General features: G+C 37.3%; 1 protein-coding gene across 3 annotated transcripts in view; it reads left to right on the top strand.

Annotated features, from left to right (window-relative positions):
* The window catches only part of LOC145668877 (uncharacterized), a 215,976-nt gene that overhangs the window by 110,261 nt on the left and 87,676 nt on the right, over nucleotides 1-18,039 (top strand). Inside the window, exon 1 of one of the 3 annotated variants that reach the window (XM_081737132.1) lies at nucleotides 14,075-15,035. The exons of the other annotated variants lie outside the window; for them this stretch is intronic. Coding sequence (XP_081593258.1) covers nucleotides 15,013-15,035 — 23 coding nt within the window. The 5' untranslated portion in view covers nucleotides 14,075-15,012. Of the gene's footprint in view, nucleotides 1-14,074; nucleotides 15,036-18,039 lie in introns of those variants that run through there. 3 annotated transcript variants of the gene reach the window in all.

The following is an 18,039-nucleotide window of genomic DNA, read 5'->3' as shown; positions in this document are numbered from 1 at the left end:
TAAAAACTGGGGGAGGGGGATCATCAAATGGCGTCAGTTTGCCAAGTATTCCGTTTTCTTTTTTTAAAAATCTAGGTCTGGTCACAGAGGCAGATTTAGAAGGTAAAAACTGGGGGAGGGGGATCATCAAATGGCGTCAGTTTGCCAAGTATTCCGTTTTCTTTTTTTTTTTTTAATCTAGGTCTGGTCACAGAGGCAGATCTAGAAGGTAAAAACTGGGGGAGGGGGATCATCAAATGGCGTCAGTTTACGAAGTATTCCGTTTTCTTTTTTTAAATCTAGGTCTGGTCACAAAGGCAGATCTAGAAGGTAAAAACTGGGGAGGGGGATCATCAAATGGCGTCAGTTTGCCAAGTATTCCGTTTTCTTTTTTTTAAAATCTAGGTCTGGTCACAGAGGCAGATCTAGAAGGTAAAAACTGGGGGAGGGGGATCATCAAATGGCGTCAGTTTGCCAAATATTCCGTTTTCTTCTTTTTTAAATCTAGGTCTGGTCACAGAGGCAGATCTAGAAGGTAAAACTTGGGGGAGGGGGGAGAACAACTAGAACCCAGACTCAAAAAACTGGGAGCCTAGGCCCTCCCGGCCCCGGGCTAGATTCGTTAGTGTCTGGTCATTTTAATGTAGATTTACGTAAAAAGAAAGAAGAAAAACTTATAGTACTGAGGTGTGTTATGTGCAATGACGACGCCAGAGGGACCAATAGGGCGGCATCCCCGAGACATGTTGTGTTGTTATGTAGGTCAAGTAATATAACGGTGTACGAAAAATAACTGCTTCCAAAAAAAAGTCTCTGCCCCTCTGCGCGCTCTCTTCCTCTCTCTCTCTCTAAAAAAAAAAAAAGTAATCGTCACTGATTATATGTATTACTTGGAAACAGTGAGAAACGTGCCATTTTCACCCAAGTCTATTATTCTTAAAGTATTCCTTGTACAGTAGGGAAGAGCTGGGCAATGGCGATCACCTAAGAAAAATGAGTTATTACGTAGTTTCATTTGCAAAATATATTGGAACGAATTTGTAAATGCGTGCTCCAACCCTTCTACAATAAGTGTATATTGTATTTGTATTTCTCAGTTCTTCACATAGTAGGGAATATATATATATATATATATTTTTCAAAAAATTTCCCTCCACTTTTATCTCTACAATTTTTTATAGTACGCCATTTTAGGCAAAACGAGGATTAGGCCATACGAGTATCCTTATTTCGCCTAAAATGGCGGACATAAATCTTATCTTTTATCTGTCATAAAAGTGTCAGATAATTGGTTAGGCGAAACGAGGATTAGGCCAAACGATGCAACATCGTTTCACACTATTTGAGAATTAATAACTTGAAAAGTGGAATCAGCACCCTAAGCTGCTAAGCATCGTCTAAAAAAAATCCAATTTCGACAGATCGTTGTCTTCCTTCATATTTCTCGCCTCCTCGAGAGTCAATTTTCATGCCATTTTATACAAAAATCCAATTAAACATAGCAAGGGCAACCGGGTCCGGATCTCTCAAAAACTTCCAAATTCAACATACATTTGTAAACTTTCTCAATAATACTATCTTTGTTTAACAGGGAAATAATTGATGTAGCATGAAAATTTGATTTTACATTTCATTTGTACTCTTTCTCTTATAAAAGCAATCTAGTTCTTTATTTTTTTTCCTGAAAATATAGGGAGAGTTATTTTACAATTATTGTCTTTTCGGGTGCAGAATAATACCCGTTCAATACTACATAGACGTAGTGGCTCGTAGTATTGAACCCCTACCCAAAAGAATTCCTGGATCCGCCCCTGAACGAATGTTTCAACGCAATTTTCATCTAGAACTTTAAATACAACATGAGCAGACGGGTTATGCCTGACAAAAAACAAATACAAAAATCAAAAACTATACAATTCCTGGGGATCGCAATGAAACGTACACTGAGTGACACAGTTGTTTTTGTCTGACACCCATTGAAAAAAAAAAAAAACAAACAAAAAAAAAAAAACGCGAAGATTGAATTAATTTCTCTTGTTGTGTGCTTGTCAGGTACAACCCGTCTGCTGTAGAGTTAATACTTACATAGAGCGAAATTCTATTGTGTATCTTAATACTTACATGTCTTTTAATCGAAGAAACGTGGTAGAGTTCGGGCTAATTCATTTATGGAGAAAAATGTAGGGTATTAAAAGCCTGTCTCCACGTGATCTAATAATACTTGGACTTGTGTATAGACCATCGCTTCACAATCTTTTTTTTTTCCTTTGGGGCACACCAAAGTACGTTTTAAACTTTCGCGACAACCCTGCATGTGATTTGTTTTTCATAGGTGCAAAAAAGCAAACAATAAAAACACATACGATACATTTTTTTTAAAATATGGAACGATTATGAGATATAAAATGTGAAAAACAAGTGCGAAATCAAATCGATTGGCGATATTATTTTCTTCTAAAATTTGTTTCCGGAAGATCTTAGAAGATATTAAAAATCTCTCGACACAACCACGTGTCGCGACGCAGCGGTTGAGAAACGCTGGTATAGACAAGAATTGACTCCTAATCTGAGGCAGTACGCTTAAATTGGAAAAAATGTTGGCTCAGATGGTTCAGTTCACGTTCACGTCTCATATAGCCTCGGTGCTGAAAATGGTCTCTTAGGAGATTATATATAGTAGTAATCTCCAACTGGATGTTCTGTGACGTCACCTTTTATCTCACATTCTCAATAAACTACATGGAGAGAACAAGGAGTGCACAGGAAACTTGGCGTATAAAATATCAGTGGTGACAGGAAAACAAAATCATCGAAGGAACATTTACAGATACTCTACTTGTGGATCCATGATCAATTGTACACTGGCAACACTTGTTCATTTTATTTTTTGGTTTTTAATTGTAGGGCGCAGAGCTCTACAAGTTTGGTATCAGTCGTCCCAGTCCTTCTAGGCTAGACCCCAGAGCTGAAACGTACTAGAAACCATTTTGGCGTTAATCAGTGGATTTGGGGGAGTGGCGCCCAAAAGAGATACGCCAAAATCTTACACTTCCTTTTATACACAAATGAGAATTTTGTGTACACAAACATGCACTAAATGATTCATACCATAATGGCGCCAACCTGTGGCGGAGGGGATACTGATACCTTACCTAGATGCTCCTATATATAATACTTCCGTTTCTCCATAAACGAAGAGTGTGAATACACAAATAATCGATGAAGTAACGATTGAGACCGTTTTGGCGACAATCGACGGGGGCGGTGAGGCTACCGTTTGGACAGCCTCCCTCAAATCAGTTCTGGAATATCCTAAAAGTGCTTTGTGCAGAAACTATTTCTGCGTGCACAAACGATGCATAAACGTTAGAGACTATTTGGTGAAGTTCGGAAAGGTGGAAGGGGAAACTGTGTAATCCAATTATCTTATAAATAGAGGATCTGCCCTTACAATAAAATCTTAAAGCCATACGTCACAGTTTCGCCACCCCTACTCTGCCCACTTCGTCCAATAGGATCGCAATATTTTGAGCCAACAAACATGGCGGAAACGAATGTAACGAATCAGACGATGTCGGAAACGAGAGTAGCCAATCAGACGTGCCGATACTCGGTTGTTTTTTGGCTTCATTATTTAATAGGATGAAGATATATATGGGGCAGATCCTCTATTTTATAAGATCCTTGGTGTAATCGGACTAAATAGCCTCACTGTTCAAATAATAAAGCGGGAGAGAGGAATTTATTTGATTAATTTTAAGAGCAGTAGGGAACACATTTTAATGAAAGTAGTTCTCATATTGTCAGATGGCACTTTTTCATCTGTCACTCAATATTATTTATTTCAAATGCTATGCCCGCATTGGGAGTCGAACCTTGAACTACGTGTACAAGCGCAGAATATAATACAGATTCACAAGAGCAATGGGTACAACATTCATATTAGACTTTGTAAAAATTCTTTTATGTATCTCAATGAATGAACAAGATGAAGAAAACCTACCTTGCAGGCTATGTTGTAAGCATATCAATGAAGTCTTTCTGCATACATTATATGAATAGGATACGTGGTTCAGTGGACAAGAATATCATTGACCGGAAAATAATAGTCACTTTGTCAAGCAGTTTGTGCTGTGTTAGAAAACATCCGCTAGCCGAAATATACTTATAATAGCTTTTTTTTTTTTTTTTTTTTTTTTTACCCTCTTAATTTGGATCATACTTATAGACAGGAAGTCATATGTAAAATGTAAAGTCTTACACAATTTGGAATACCGAATAAAAGTTAGTTAGATTAATTAAGATATGTTTAATGACTTTCAAAGTAAAGTCCGAGAAGAAAATTTCTTGTCCACGTGCTTTCACGTCGAAAATAGCCTGAAACAAGGAAATGCGTTGTCGCTATTATTATTCAACTTTGGTCTCAGTACACTATAAGGGAAATCATAGCAGCAACCAGGGCCTCGAGCTGAATAGTATTCACCAGATTATGACGTATGCTGATGATGTAAGTTTAATAGGGGATGATAGGAGAAGAATAGAAAGAAATACAGATTAAATGCTTGCAAGGACATAGGTTTAGATGTTAATCTATAGAAAATTAAGTACATGGAAGTTCGTCGGGATCGTAATACTGCAAATTACAGATGCAGTGATATTACTCTCAATAAAGTTGATACTTTCAAATATCTAGGATCAATATTAACAGACCAAAACCATATTCACGAAGAAATTAAATGTCGACTACAAGCAGTGAATTCGTATATTCAGTTCGAAATCTTTTGTCGTCACGAATTCTGTCAAGAAATTTGAAGCTAAAATATATAAAACGATAATCATGCCCAGTAGCGTAGCCAGGATGTGTGTTTGGAGGGGGGGGCAAGTGCTGTTATAGGTACATATAGAAAAATTACAAACAAAAAAATATATAAACATAAAAATATATAAAAAGTTACAAACATCAAAGTACCAAAGTACATTGTCGAGCCTCTTTGGGGGCAGCTGACCCCTCCGGGCCCCTCCTTCCCTACGCCACTGATCATGCCTGTTGTGTTAAATGGTTGCAAAACACGTTCGCTCACTCTGAGGTAAGAACCCAGGCTAAAAAGTATTTGAGAACAAGATTCTAAGACGAATATTCGGACCCAAAAGGACCAGACTATCAAATGGGGGAATGAAAAATCGACTATGTTTCCACAGTGTAAAATGAGACCTCAGTTATTGCCTCCCTACTGGTGTAGTAACCAGCGCGCGCATCTTTGATGCATATGGTCTCGGATTTGATTCCAAATGGGAGAACCTTGAAATTTGAATACATTAAGGTAGTTTGGATTACGCTTTAAACTATAAGTGCGTCTCACGTAGCCTCGTTGCTGAAAGGGGCGCTAAATTTCAACCCATCCAACCAAAGAAACTTACTTATGTGAATTCTTTGATCTTCTTCTCAATGCCATTGAAGAATAATTCGAATATCGATTATACGAAGGAAAGAACCTGGTAACAATGCGTATTCTTTCAAGAAAGAAAAAAAGTCGAGAAATACAATACATTTTGTTTTGACAAGTTTAGTATACCGTCCTCTTCTTGGACGTAGTGTTGTGAGAAAGTCGTTAAAATATTCTCCATCGTACAGCGGCGTATAATATAATTTTACGACAAAACCTTAAGATATAGGTTGTAATATTTCGATGACCAGCCTTGGAAATCGTTTTGTGGTCTTCTGAAACTCTTTATGATTTACGATGACATTTCTGTGTGCTAATATTGGTTCCAGACTTTCCTACCCTCAAGATAACACTATTGTTTCTTTTCCTTTTTTGCTTCCTTTTGGTTTTCTTCAAGAACAGAGAGAGAGAAACATATCTGCGAAAGCTATGAAATGGTCTTTTACATCCATCGTTTGAGCACCACACACTGATTTTTATGCCTTTACTAAAAGCTAAAAATACTTGTAATATCACGCCCATTACATATGGAGTGCGGTAAGTATATAGGGAAACCGCTGATAAAACAAATATTTTTACGGTAGAATGTGATGATAAAAAAAAAGTAACAAAATAATCGGTTACAGAACAAGAGGGCGTCTGCCTACCAAGAGTAACAAACTTTTCACTATGTCTGACCATTGATTTCCTGGGCCCCCAGACCAACTTTCTATGAGGCTCTCCCACAATAACGAAGCCTATAGGAGCTTTAAAATAATTTTTAAAATAAGATTTCCAAAAAAATCGTCAGTATTAATAAGTGGTGTACTGAGAAAGCAAGTATTGAAAGAACTCTAGCGAAATTTTATTCCCTGGACGGATATAGATTGTAGCCACAGTTACAGCAATCTTTGGTAAGTATTCTGTTGTCACTAAATGTTCAGGCAGTGGAACAGGTGGTTAAACAGAATGAGATTTCAAAGTTAGTTTATGGTGACTCCATTTGCAGCATCACCTTGTGCTCGAGCGTTGTGTCTGTTTAATCATGCCGTAGAAACTAATACGTGGGAAAGCGTATAGAAGTTGTAGGTTTAAGAGTCTTCATCCCGGCGAAATTAAAATACCGCTAATTTTACAGTAATTATGTGACATCTTCAAATAGATAAAAGACAATTGAAATATGGAACAAGAGCGCCCTAGACAATATTATTTTGCGTGAGGTACCGTTATCACAAGTCACCTAGCGGCTTTCCGTTTTCAGCTGTTTAGAAACGCGAAAATAAATACCGATTTTCAAAATGGCTCGAAATCGAAAGCAGATAAGTGAGTCGGGATAACGGTTTCTCATGTAAAATAATATTGTCTAGGGCGCTCTTGTTCCACATTTCGATTATCTTTTATCTGTTTGAAGATATCACATAATTACTGTAAAATTAGCGGTATTTTAATTTCGCCGGGATGAAGACTCTTAAGCGTTCTCGTTCAATGTGAGTATATTGATATGCTCTTCTAAGAGTCACTGCTCAAATAATATTCGGTGTTGAGATAACGATCGAATATTCATAAAAAGAATGGTATGACCAATACTGAGCAGTCACACGGTGCAATATGAAAATGAACATACGGACCAGAACAGTAGCGCATAAATTAACTTGAAATATAACTGAAGCCACGGCAATAACATGATGAAGAATCAGTTGTCATTGAAATGAAAATATATTTTGTAAGATAAATGTGATACATCGTAGGAAATTTTCAACGGTAACAGAAGAAGCAAAGATTGGGAAAAGCGGATTGAAGCGTCAGTCGTATGGAGCGGAACTGTCTTTTCTGAGTGATGCAGATCCCCTGCTGGCTTAGATTTACATTTGTAACTTTAAGTAGGGTTCATGTAACTTGTAGAACAATGTGGTGGCTTCTGTGCATTTGGGCAATCCATAGTTTCGTGTTGTCCTGCACAGTACCCACATTTGGAAACATTTTCACAATTGGAAGAAGCATGTGACATTTTTCACATCTAAGTGGGAGAGGCCAGAGGTGAACTAGTACGAGAGAGTTCAACACGATGTCACTTTTTAAAGATGTAAACACTGTCTTGCAACGATGTATCGATAGATATTTGAGACATGGTTAAAACGTTGCGCCATTGTTATTTTTTATTCGAAGACATTTCACAACGTCCATACCTTCGGCTTTAAGTTCTTCTTGGTAATAAAGCTTAGATCACGAATCTCTGCCGCGATTGACGCCAACGAAGAATTAGAATCGCGGCAGAGATTCGTGAGCGAAGCTCTAGCTAGCTTTGTTACGGAGTGATATGCTGAAGTTCACATCGTCTGACTTGATAATGCCATTCTTGGTGAACACAATTTGCTTGATACTAGCCCGCGGAAGATATTTCATGATCTGATTTAAAAAATGTAATGGCTATTTCTGTATTTGAGTCATAATTAGTTAGTAGAAAGGAATATATCTTTGGCCGGGTCGGTGCTGCGATATAAATCGATCCAGAAGTAGATGGTATAGGTTCCGGCGGATCGGTGGTGCATTACATTAGTTCCATCCGTTCAAGCAGTTTCTGAATGTAGCCAGGTGAACGGGAACCCGAGGGTTTTGTCTACGGATTCAGCATTGTTTTCAGACAAAGGTCGACTGTGCCAGTTACAATGAGTATCTGCCCTTGTATCTTCCGAAGGGGGGGGGGGGGTGCTGATTGGAGCTTTAATTAACCCTATCCTCGGCAAACGATGCATCATCCAATCCAAAGGGATCAGTGCAGTGAATGCACGATAGCCTCAGGATGAGGTTATGTATGTAGGTAGAGAGCACTCCGTTCGGATATGTGCTGCAAGTAACTCCAGCCATGATTAGGAAAAACAAGCTTTGAACACGTCTTAAATAAGTAAGACCCGTGTACTATACAGCAATTTCTCGTACACCAGCAGCAGGAAAGGGTATGCTCGAATCAGCGGGCGGAAAAAAAATAATCTATTTTTATTTATTGCTGGATACATAATGTATTTTACACCACAGCAACGTGCATGAAAACGTGGAGATATTCCATTGGTTATTGATTTAATTCTTTTTGTGTCTGTGGGCCAAGTTTTTTCGATTTTTTTCTGGTAAGAATTTGCGTTATTATAAATATGCAAAAGTGAGAAAGAGTTAGCAACAATGAGAAAGATAAGGGAAAGGTGCTACTATCTATTGGCAATTGGCGTCCTTACCTTAACATGGCATAGAGTTGTTTTATTTTTAACTTCGCAAGTGACTGTAAAATAAAACAAATGCTTAATTTGTGCTGTTTCGTGCAATTAAAAAAGAAATGATTTGGAGAAACATTTTGCTACATTTTCTAGCCTTGAGATTTTTTTTTTTTTTCTTTTTGAAAACAAAACTCTACTGGTTAAAAGAGAACAAGGGTCCTACAAACAGTTTTGCCTCCCTTTCTTCTCTCGTTCTGTCTTTTAAAAGAGAAAGCTTTGGAAAGAACCGTCAGTTACTGGAGATGTTTGCTTGTCCAGTATAATTGCTTTGCGTTAGCATATTATTGGCGTTTCCGACAGAACAGCATCTCTCTCTCTCTTTTTTTTTTTCACATGTATTATTAAACACTATTTAGAAGTTGTTTAAAAGAACATCGCAAGGAAAGGAGAAGCATTTCAGTTGCAAGAAATATAAGCCTATAACACATGCAAATTACTTAAACAAGACACTATTTAACTACTAGGAGCTATGATAATTAAAGTAATTTGTAGACATTTTGTTTTTCTGTTTATTTGTCAGTTTCTGTTACAGCGATTCACCGAAGAATTCTTGCCGTTCTGACTACTACATTGTTTTATTATTGTTTTCTCTTTTCACACCAGATCTCCTAACATCCCGTTTCCTCCCATTTTCTTCATGCCACCATTTCATTCATTTCTCATCTTCACCGTCTCCTTTAGCCTAGCCGGCATAATCGTGGGACGTAAAACTCAAAAATTTTATTTCTTTTTCATTTCTATTTCTATTAAAGTGAAACTGCGAGACTACATAAATGCATGATACAGCAATACATTCTAGATAAAAATATAATTTGGTGCAACAACGATTATTTACTAAATACTGTCGCGTACTCAAAAGTTAATCGAGGTATGAGAGATTAAGAGCAGTAGCGGATCTAGGCCAGGGCCGTGGGGCCTAGCAGTAGCTTACGCAGGAATTTCTTTCGGAGGGGGTTCAAACTCAATATGAGGGTAATTTTTATATTAAAATTCCTAAAATTGCCCCTAAAATTAGTCTAAATATACACAAAAGTCGAAATTTCAGGGGGTCCGACCCCAAGGACCCACCCCCTGTGTACGTCTCTGGGGTCTAAGCCCCAGTTTTTTGAGTGACAAAAATAATTTAAGCTACGAGTATTATTTATATATTTTTGAAAGTTTATAGTAAACTCATGATATATAGGAAATTCCAAAACATGTGAGCCTTCTCTCACACCACTACCAAAAGGCTGGGCTGGGTTCTGTCTGGCCTCCCAGTTTTTACCTTCTTGATCCGTCACTAGTTAAGAGGTCTAATCACTGCGAAGTTAAAATATCGCTAATTTTACAGTAATTATGTGATATCTTCAAATAGATAAAATATAATGGAAATGTGGAACAGGAGCGCCCTAGATAATATTATTTTGCATGAGGTGCCGTTATCACGAGCCACCTAGTAGCTTTCCGTTTGTAGTCATTTAGAAACGCAAAAATAAATGCCGATTTTCTAAATGGCCGGAAATAGAAAGTAGATAAGTGAGTCGTGATAACGGTATCTCAATGTAAAATAATATTGTCTAGCGAGCTCTTGTTCCATTTTTCGATTTTCTTTTATCTATTTGAAGATATCACATTATTACTATAAAATTAGCGGTATTTTAATTTCGCCGTGATGAGCCTCTTAAAGGACTCAATTCCATATCCAGTTATGTGTAATTCCCATATTTCTTGCTTAAGTGTTTAAAACATGAAACCCCTCTTTCGTACGCCTCTGCTAGTAGATAGGATAATTGGGACTGAAATACATTCTATATAAGATAATTTGGTACAGCCATACATTCTTGTAAATAATTTAGAACAACAATATATTGTAGTATATAGGATAATTTGATACAGCAATACATTCTTGACCAGTGGTTCTCTACCTATGTATCGCACCCATTGGCGCATCGTAAGGTGTTGTTGATTGGGTGGCGAAATTCATGGATCATATTAAACTGTTACAATAGTTTAACAGTTTTTATGGGTGTAAGTAAGAAATGAATATTCTGAAATATCGGATGAGTATTAAAGAGCACATGCCAATCTTTGCTACAAAAAAAAATATGAAATAGGTGGTATTTCTGGTTACAAAGGAAAGCCAAGTATTGAAGTGGCTTGAGCTCCCTCATATGCTATATGGTTAGTGTATGGGTCTGTGGCGCAGGAGACACGGGTTCTATTCCCAATAGGAGCTCATGTGGTTCAGTCCACGTGTTATATAGCCTCGATGCTAGAGAAAGAGATACTAAACTGTAATCCAAGCAAAGACTATCTTGATGCACTTTCAGAATTATGATATCAGTTGATCGCAATGAAATATAAACTTTGAAGCTTCCAGAAAGAAACCAACAGAAAAGTTTAGCATTTACTTTGATTTCCGTACCATAAAAATATTTGAATTTGTAGTTTCAGTGGCAACATGCCAATTTTCTTCTTCTTCTTCTTCTTCTTCTTTTTTTTGAGTTCCTGAGGTTTCATAACATTCGAGGTGGGTCCGTGACTTGGAAAGTTTGAGCAACACTGTTCTAGACCATATAATTTAATACGTTACATTCTAGATAAGATAATTTGGTACAGCAATATATGTTGCTTCCTTCTCTTTGCATTGAGCTACGTGCGAGCTGACGTCACAAGAGATATTTCAACAAATTGTCTAAAACCATAATAAAATAATGTTCTTGTACTGTCATTATGTTGCCACTAGGTCTTAATGTTTGAGATTGCTTTCAACCTTTGTTTGCAGAAATAGCAGTAATATTGAAAATAATAGATTTCCTATATATTATAATAAAGCAGAATATGATACTGAATGGCTGCTATGAAGAAATAATTATTTTTTAAGCATATATTCAACGCTTCCGGTCTACTGCTGCTCTTTTCGCAAAATAACTTCTATTAGTGAAGTACAAGCAAATAATTCCCTTCCTCTTGTTCTGTTGTTCTTAAACATTATTACAGAAGCCCTTCATTTCAGTAGACGAAGAGTGGCATCAATTTTATTGGACCATTTTTTCCCCAAAGATGCAGTATAGCAGCGTTTCCCAACCGGTGTGCCGCGGCACACAGGTGTGCCGTGAATGGGCAGCTGGTGTGCCGCGAATAAATCGATACAAAGTTATTAATTTTATAGCAATTAAATTGCAGGACAAGGAAAAATGTATATTTGTATTTCACATTACTATGAACCTTTAATATGAATCTACAATTTTAAGTTTCATCCCGCGTTACTTTTCTGTACATTTTTAATATTGAAAAAGGTATTTGTTATCATTGTTATGACGTTATGAACATTATTGCTTCTTTGTTGCAGACTATTTCGTAACTTCAAATTTTAAAATATTCAATCCGTTCGACAAAACAAACATGCATACGAGTTACCTACATTTGTGTTTTAAAAATAAAAATAAAAAAGATTTGTTTGTTCGTTCGTTATTTAGTGATCTTCCTTCTTACTGAAACTTTGGATGCAGTTTTCGAAAAAGAAAGCGTATTTTTAAAAAGCTAAGTCCAATATTTCATTGCAATTGTTTTCTAAAATTAGAATGAAAAATAAGCATAATGATTTACCATGGTGGAAAACCAGTGATCGAGCTTTCTTCTCTGTGAGGAGATCAGTAATCAGAGAAAAAGATACCATGGTACTTTATATTTAAATATAATAAAATCTATGAGTGTGCCGTGAGAATTCAAGTTACACCCATAGTGTGCCGCAATTTGAAAAAGGTTGGGAAACGCTGCAGTATAGTATACACACTACGTAAAAATTCTAGAATTTTGTTAGCTTTGGATTGGTAGAAGGGACAGTGTTAGCAGTGCACCATTTTCTTCAAATGTGCAAGTATGGTGTGTGCGGCGACACACACACACACACACACACACATATATATATATATATATATATATATATATATATATATATATATATATATTGTTAGCTTTGGATTGACCGGATTGACCAAGGAATGAAAGTTATTACGATAATTTCCCTTGGATGGCTGACTATCAGTATTTTATTCGTGTTATTATTATTTTGCTAGTAAATAAAACAATAAAAATATCGGTCGCATATGTGGTCAATAAGGAGCCCGCATCAGCTTCATACAGAATCTCTATATTGTTTCGTGCGCTGCCGGCAAAACATCGGTCAATTGGCAACCCCATTACTTTAATCTTCTAGACATAACGGAAGAGATTAATTGATTCCATTTTCTACTTCCGGTTTACAACCTAACTATACTTTCCAAGTCTTGGTCAAATCTGGTGACTCTATCCCTATGTCCCTACGATATGTATATCGGTTAATTTGACGGATATCTTTACTCTGAGGACCTCAAGTAGTCTAATTACATACAGTATATATATATATATATATATATATATATATATATATATATATATATATATATATATATATATATATATATATATATAGTTGAGGACAGAAAGAGTTATGGTTTTGTTCAGAGTTCTCGCCTCGTGTAATCTAAATGATGAAAATGGATGTTAAACTCTGATTAAGTATTTCGTTAATCGTTATTCCGAATCGATTGTGTATGTTGTGGAAATAGAATTAGTATCAAGCGAATTGTTTCGACGTTGTGACAAAGTCTGGACGGGGCTGTATATTTTACAAACCGCATATGCCTTGGATCTGAAGTCAAATAGCATCAATGTTGGAGCAGGGGGAAACATTATGACCAGCAAAGTAGTCCTAAAATTTTCACAGGGTATAAGCTTGACATAAATGTTTCTTCTCTTCGGAGTATGCTGGGCGCTCCCCCCGGACCTATGATAGATTAAATTATGATTACACTTCACTTTTGTCTAGGACGCGTCTTTTAGGAAATAGTGTCCCGGTTGAGGCCCCTTAAATTTGATTTCACCTTTTCGAACACAATTTTCTGACATTGTACCGTATGCATTCGTGATACATCAAAATTTTAATGAAAATATTGTAACAGAATTTTACAACTTTAATCAGGCCGTCAACTTTAATCAGGCGCACACTATCGCTGCACGAATAGCCTACAGGTGATATTGTAAACAGTGTGGTAGTAATAAAAACCTTCCCTAGTTCATCTTGGAAGAGCTTTTCACGAACACATGAAAACAATTATTGAAAGAAACACAAGAGCCATCTATTTTGCCTCCGCCCACAATGGTAACTACGTCAAAGTTGAACCTAAACGAACAATCTGACCAACCTGTTACGTGATTGAGACCGCGACGAGTCATTCTCCATAATGTGTACAATTGAACAAGGACACACGGAGGTATTCTTTCCTCTCTGTGTCTGTATAGAACACAGACATACACAAAGCGTGACGTAACGAAACATGGAGGGGAAAGTTTTATATACCACTGTGGATTTTTACATACACACACACATACACTGTTCGTTTTTTTATTTCGTTCCGTCATTCGTTCGTTAGTTAGTTTGCCGACAGCCGAAGTCACGTTCACTATTGGAGGAGGAGAAGTGTTTTCTTCTTACTTCTCGGAGTCTCAAGAGCCACAGAGCACAAATGAAAATCGAGTGCTCATGTTTCGGTTCCCATAATCCCGTTCATGAAAAATAAGACAGAAGAAAAGAAAAGGAGAGGGAGGGGAAGAGGAGAGGAATACATATCTTTTCGCATTGCATTTTCGCTGACTGGATGGATTAGATTAAAAACTCATGTGCGTGAAACACATCACACTACACGCTTCAATACAAAAAACACCGGGGTTTTCCTTGCATTTGCAAATGCTTCTCGCTGCTTACTATGTAAATTCTTTTCGTTAGCTGTTACACAGTATACATTCAATATAGTGTGCGTGAGTTTGTTTTATGATTCATCCAGTATGCAGGAAGGAAAAAAGACTTGATGATAGTGAAAGTGCGCTTGAACTTGCATTATTTTCGTTTTTATGTTTTTTTTTCTTTTTTGTGCCTGTGTGTACATAACAATTCTTGTTTATGTTACGAATGCATTTTATTCTTATCTTGGCATGTTGCTTTCGTGCATCGTTCATTTGCAGTGTTCGCTATTTAGTGTGATCATCTTCTAAAACAGTGTTTATCATGGATCGTACAGTTAACGAAAGTCATTGTGTTTCGGATGTGTTTATATGAGTTTCAATACTTTTTTTTATGTGTGTGTGTGTGTATATACATGTTGTGTGTGGAATGTTAATAGTTTTTCGTAGTGTCATGTTAGTGGTGCTCTCTAACATAAATTAGAAGTGAAAGAAAGAAATAAGTGGATTAGCTATTTGTCGGTGTTTTGTTGAGAAAAATGCTTTGAAGATTATCTTCCTTTCGTTGAACAAAACGTCAACTAATGTCTCATCAGATAATACTGAGGTGAGTTAAAATTGCTTTTTCCCCTCCTATTTCTAGTTTGTTGAAGAATTTCGTAATGCAATGTTTCTTTCAGAAAAAAAAAACGTTCCGGGAGGTCAGATATTTTCACTCAGTAATATTATATTTATTATAGACGTATTATTTTGTTCTCCTCCGGGAGGGCACTCTCAGAGTTCCAACGGGGGGGGGGGGGGGGCAGTGGATCCCAAAAACATGTCTGGAAGAAATTTGGTCGTAAAGTATCTACTTGACAATACATGTCATCTGCATTTAAGAAATATTAATATGTCCTCCTTATTTATTTACTTTACTTTATATCTAAAATTTTGAATTCATGTCTAAATTTCGTGGTTGCTTCCAGGTTTTCTTCCAGAATGTTTCCCGTTGAGAGAAATCAAAATGTAAGGGGCTACGCTAGGACACTTTTTTTTTTTTTTTTTTTTACCGATAGTCGCAGTTTAATTTATCTTGGCTTGGATGACGAGGAAGGGAACTCAATTCGGGAGGAGGCGAAGCACCCCAGACAGTATGCCCAGAAGAAATGCTATTTCTTTGAGGATAAGGCTGTCCCAACGTTTCCTGGTGTCGGCAGGCCGTTATCTGTGGCAGGCATTTGGGGGACTTTTTTTTTTTTTTTTTTTTTTTTTAAGACGCTGTACCATTTACATAGAATTTACTATATATGCGCATGTGCAATGAGGATACATAATTTTTATTTATCGTGGAACAGGCCTTTAATTCAATACAGAGGTAGGTATTAGAGTCCGGGTTAAAGTGTATCTGAGGAAGTAGGGAGATGCATGAGGTTATGTCATCCCCCGTGCCTATCTTTGCCTATTGTAATTTGTTAGGAAGTGGAAGGACGCCATAGGTATTTATTGGAAGTTGTGGAACGGCATCACCCTTCTTTCTCCTCACTTTTACTCCTGGTGATAGTGGTAGATTTGGAGTTTAGCATCCTGTTTAGTACCGAGACTGCAGTATATGAAACGTGAATCTACAGCTTAACGTGGGGTCTGAAAGCACATGGGTTCTCACCGAGAATCGAACCCGGGTCTCCCGCGCCAAAGGCGACTACGCTAACCACACAACACTCTTATTTTCTAGTAAAGGCCTAGAATACAGAACTCCCCCCCTCCGCAGAATACAGGAAGAGTCTATGACATATTCCTCTAAACTATTCTATGGGCATCTCCTCATCACCACCACGCAAAGTATCACTTCTAAACTTACTTAAAGATTGACTGCCAATCAGGGGTAAAAGTGAATCTGAAAAGGTAGGGGGACGCATGACGTCACACCGTCCCCCTTGCCTATCTTAGCCCATTGTAATTTTTTTAAGAAGTGGGGTAACGCTATCGATATTTTATGGAACTGGGGGACGACGTCCTCCCCGTTCCCTCACACTTTTACCCCCGCTGCCAATATCTCCCTTATCCTTGTAGCTTTCGATTAAAACGTGTCTTTCTTGTATATTAATTTATATAAATTCCAAGATCCTAACGTGTTTAAAATAATTCGATTCCCTTAAAATTTCTGCGACGCACTTTGCTTAACGACTTATCATTACAGTGGCGGCTTTTGAAGGAAGTCTTATCGTTAAACATTTAATTTTTAACGCTCCAAAGGAAGAAAGCTTACCTACCGTACTAATTCTTGTATATGGGTTTCTGAAGCTGTATTAAGCCTTCTTCCCGTAGCTTATAGCGCGTTATAATTGAATATTTTACCAACGTGATTGCCCTCAAGATTCACCACTGCACAACTATCTTATATGCACTCGTCTAGTACTGATTTTAAGCTTTTTTTATATCCTAGTAAATTTGATGTTAAATAAAATGAAAACTTTTAAATAATCGACATTTTAGAGTTATTTTTCGTGGAGCCTTAGTTTGTTACACTGAATGAGTCACACCTACTTTTGAATAGCCTCCAACTCCGGGTAGCTCGCCGATCCGGAAATTACAAAGAAAATTAGTGTGTTCACACTTAGTGATTTGCTTCATTTTAATGAGAATCCCTAGTTCATCGAATTTTCGATAATCTGTGTTCTCTACTTCTCCCTGTTCATGGTCAGGACGTGTGGAACAAACCAACGCTAGCATTGTTTGTGTGCTGGTATGATTAACTTACTCGTACCTGCACATGTGTAATAAACGGATGTCTCAATTAATTCCCTAGAATTTAAGCAGTTATAATTTTCATACTGGTGAACGTGTTTCCAGCCTCCGAAAGTTTATAACGATGCAATAATTTACAATAGATGCCAGCACGTACTTCCTATTTCTTCATTTTTTTTTTTTTTTTAATGAAGCAATGATATTCGCAGTAATTTATTTCAACTCAAGATCTGGTTATTGAAACTTTGTCAAAAGGTAAATTGAACCAATAAAGAGGAAAATTCGTGTTCTGTTTGAAACAGTGGCGGCTCTTGAGGGAACTCACATTCGGTAATAATCCAAATTTTATCGCTACAGGCTAAAAGAAGAAGTCCTTATACATCTTCAGAAGGCTTTATACAAGAGTTACTAGGCCCACTTTAGCTAAAGAATCTTCTCTTAGCTTGTAGCCAAAACATCTTCTCTTAACTTGATGTGAATTCCCTCAAAAGTCGCCACTATCTTCAACTTTCAAAGCTTCGTGTGAGGGCCGCGGTGGCTCAGTGGTAGAGCGTTTACCTCTGGCGCATGGTGTATTTGGTTCGATCTCAGATCGTGCCAAGTGAACTTTGTGGTGGACAAGCACCACGTGCGTGGATTTTCTCGGGGTTCTCGCGTTTCCTCCCACTTTCTTCATTCCACCATTTCATTCATTTTTCATCATCACCATCTCCTTTAGCGTAGCCGGCATAACAGTCGGTCGTAAAACAAATATTTCATTTCATTTTTTCAAAACTTAGTATGCGTCCGTAGGTAAGAGTAGCAAGTCTTATCTGTCCTTCCGTCCGTTCGATTTCTCTCGTTGTTGTATGTTAAATATGTAGTCGTTCGGCGCTGGAGATCTG

This window comes from Thermobia domestica, chromosome 13 (assembly GCF_964235325.1).
Source record: "Thermobia domestica chromosome 13, izTheDome1.hap1.1, whole genome shotgun sequence".
NCBI classification, from domain to species: domain Eukaryota; kingdom Metazoa; phylum Arthropoda; class Insecta; order Zygentoma; family Lepismatidae; genus Thermobia; species Thermobia domestica.
This window is presented reverse-complemented; position numbering and strand designations above follow the sequence as displayed.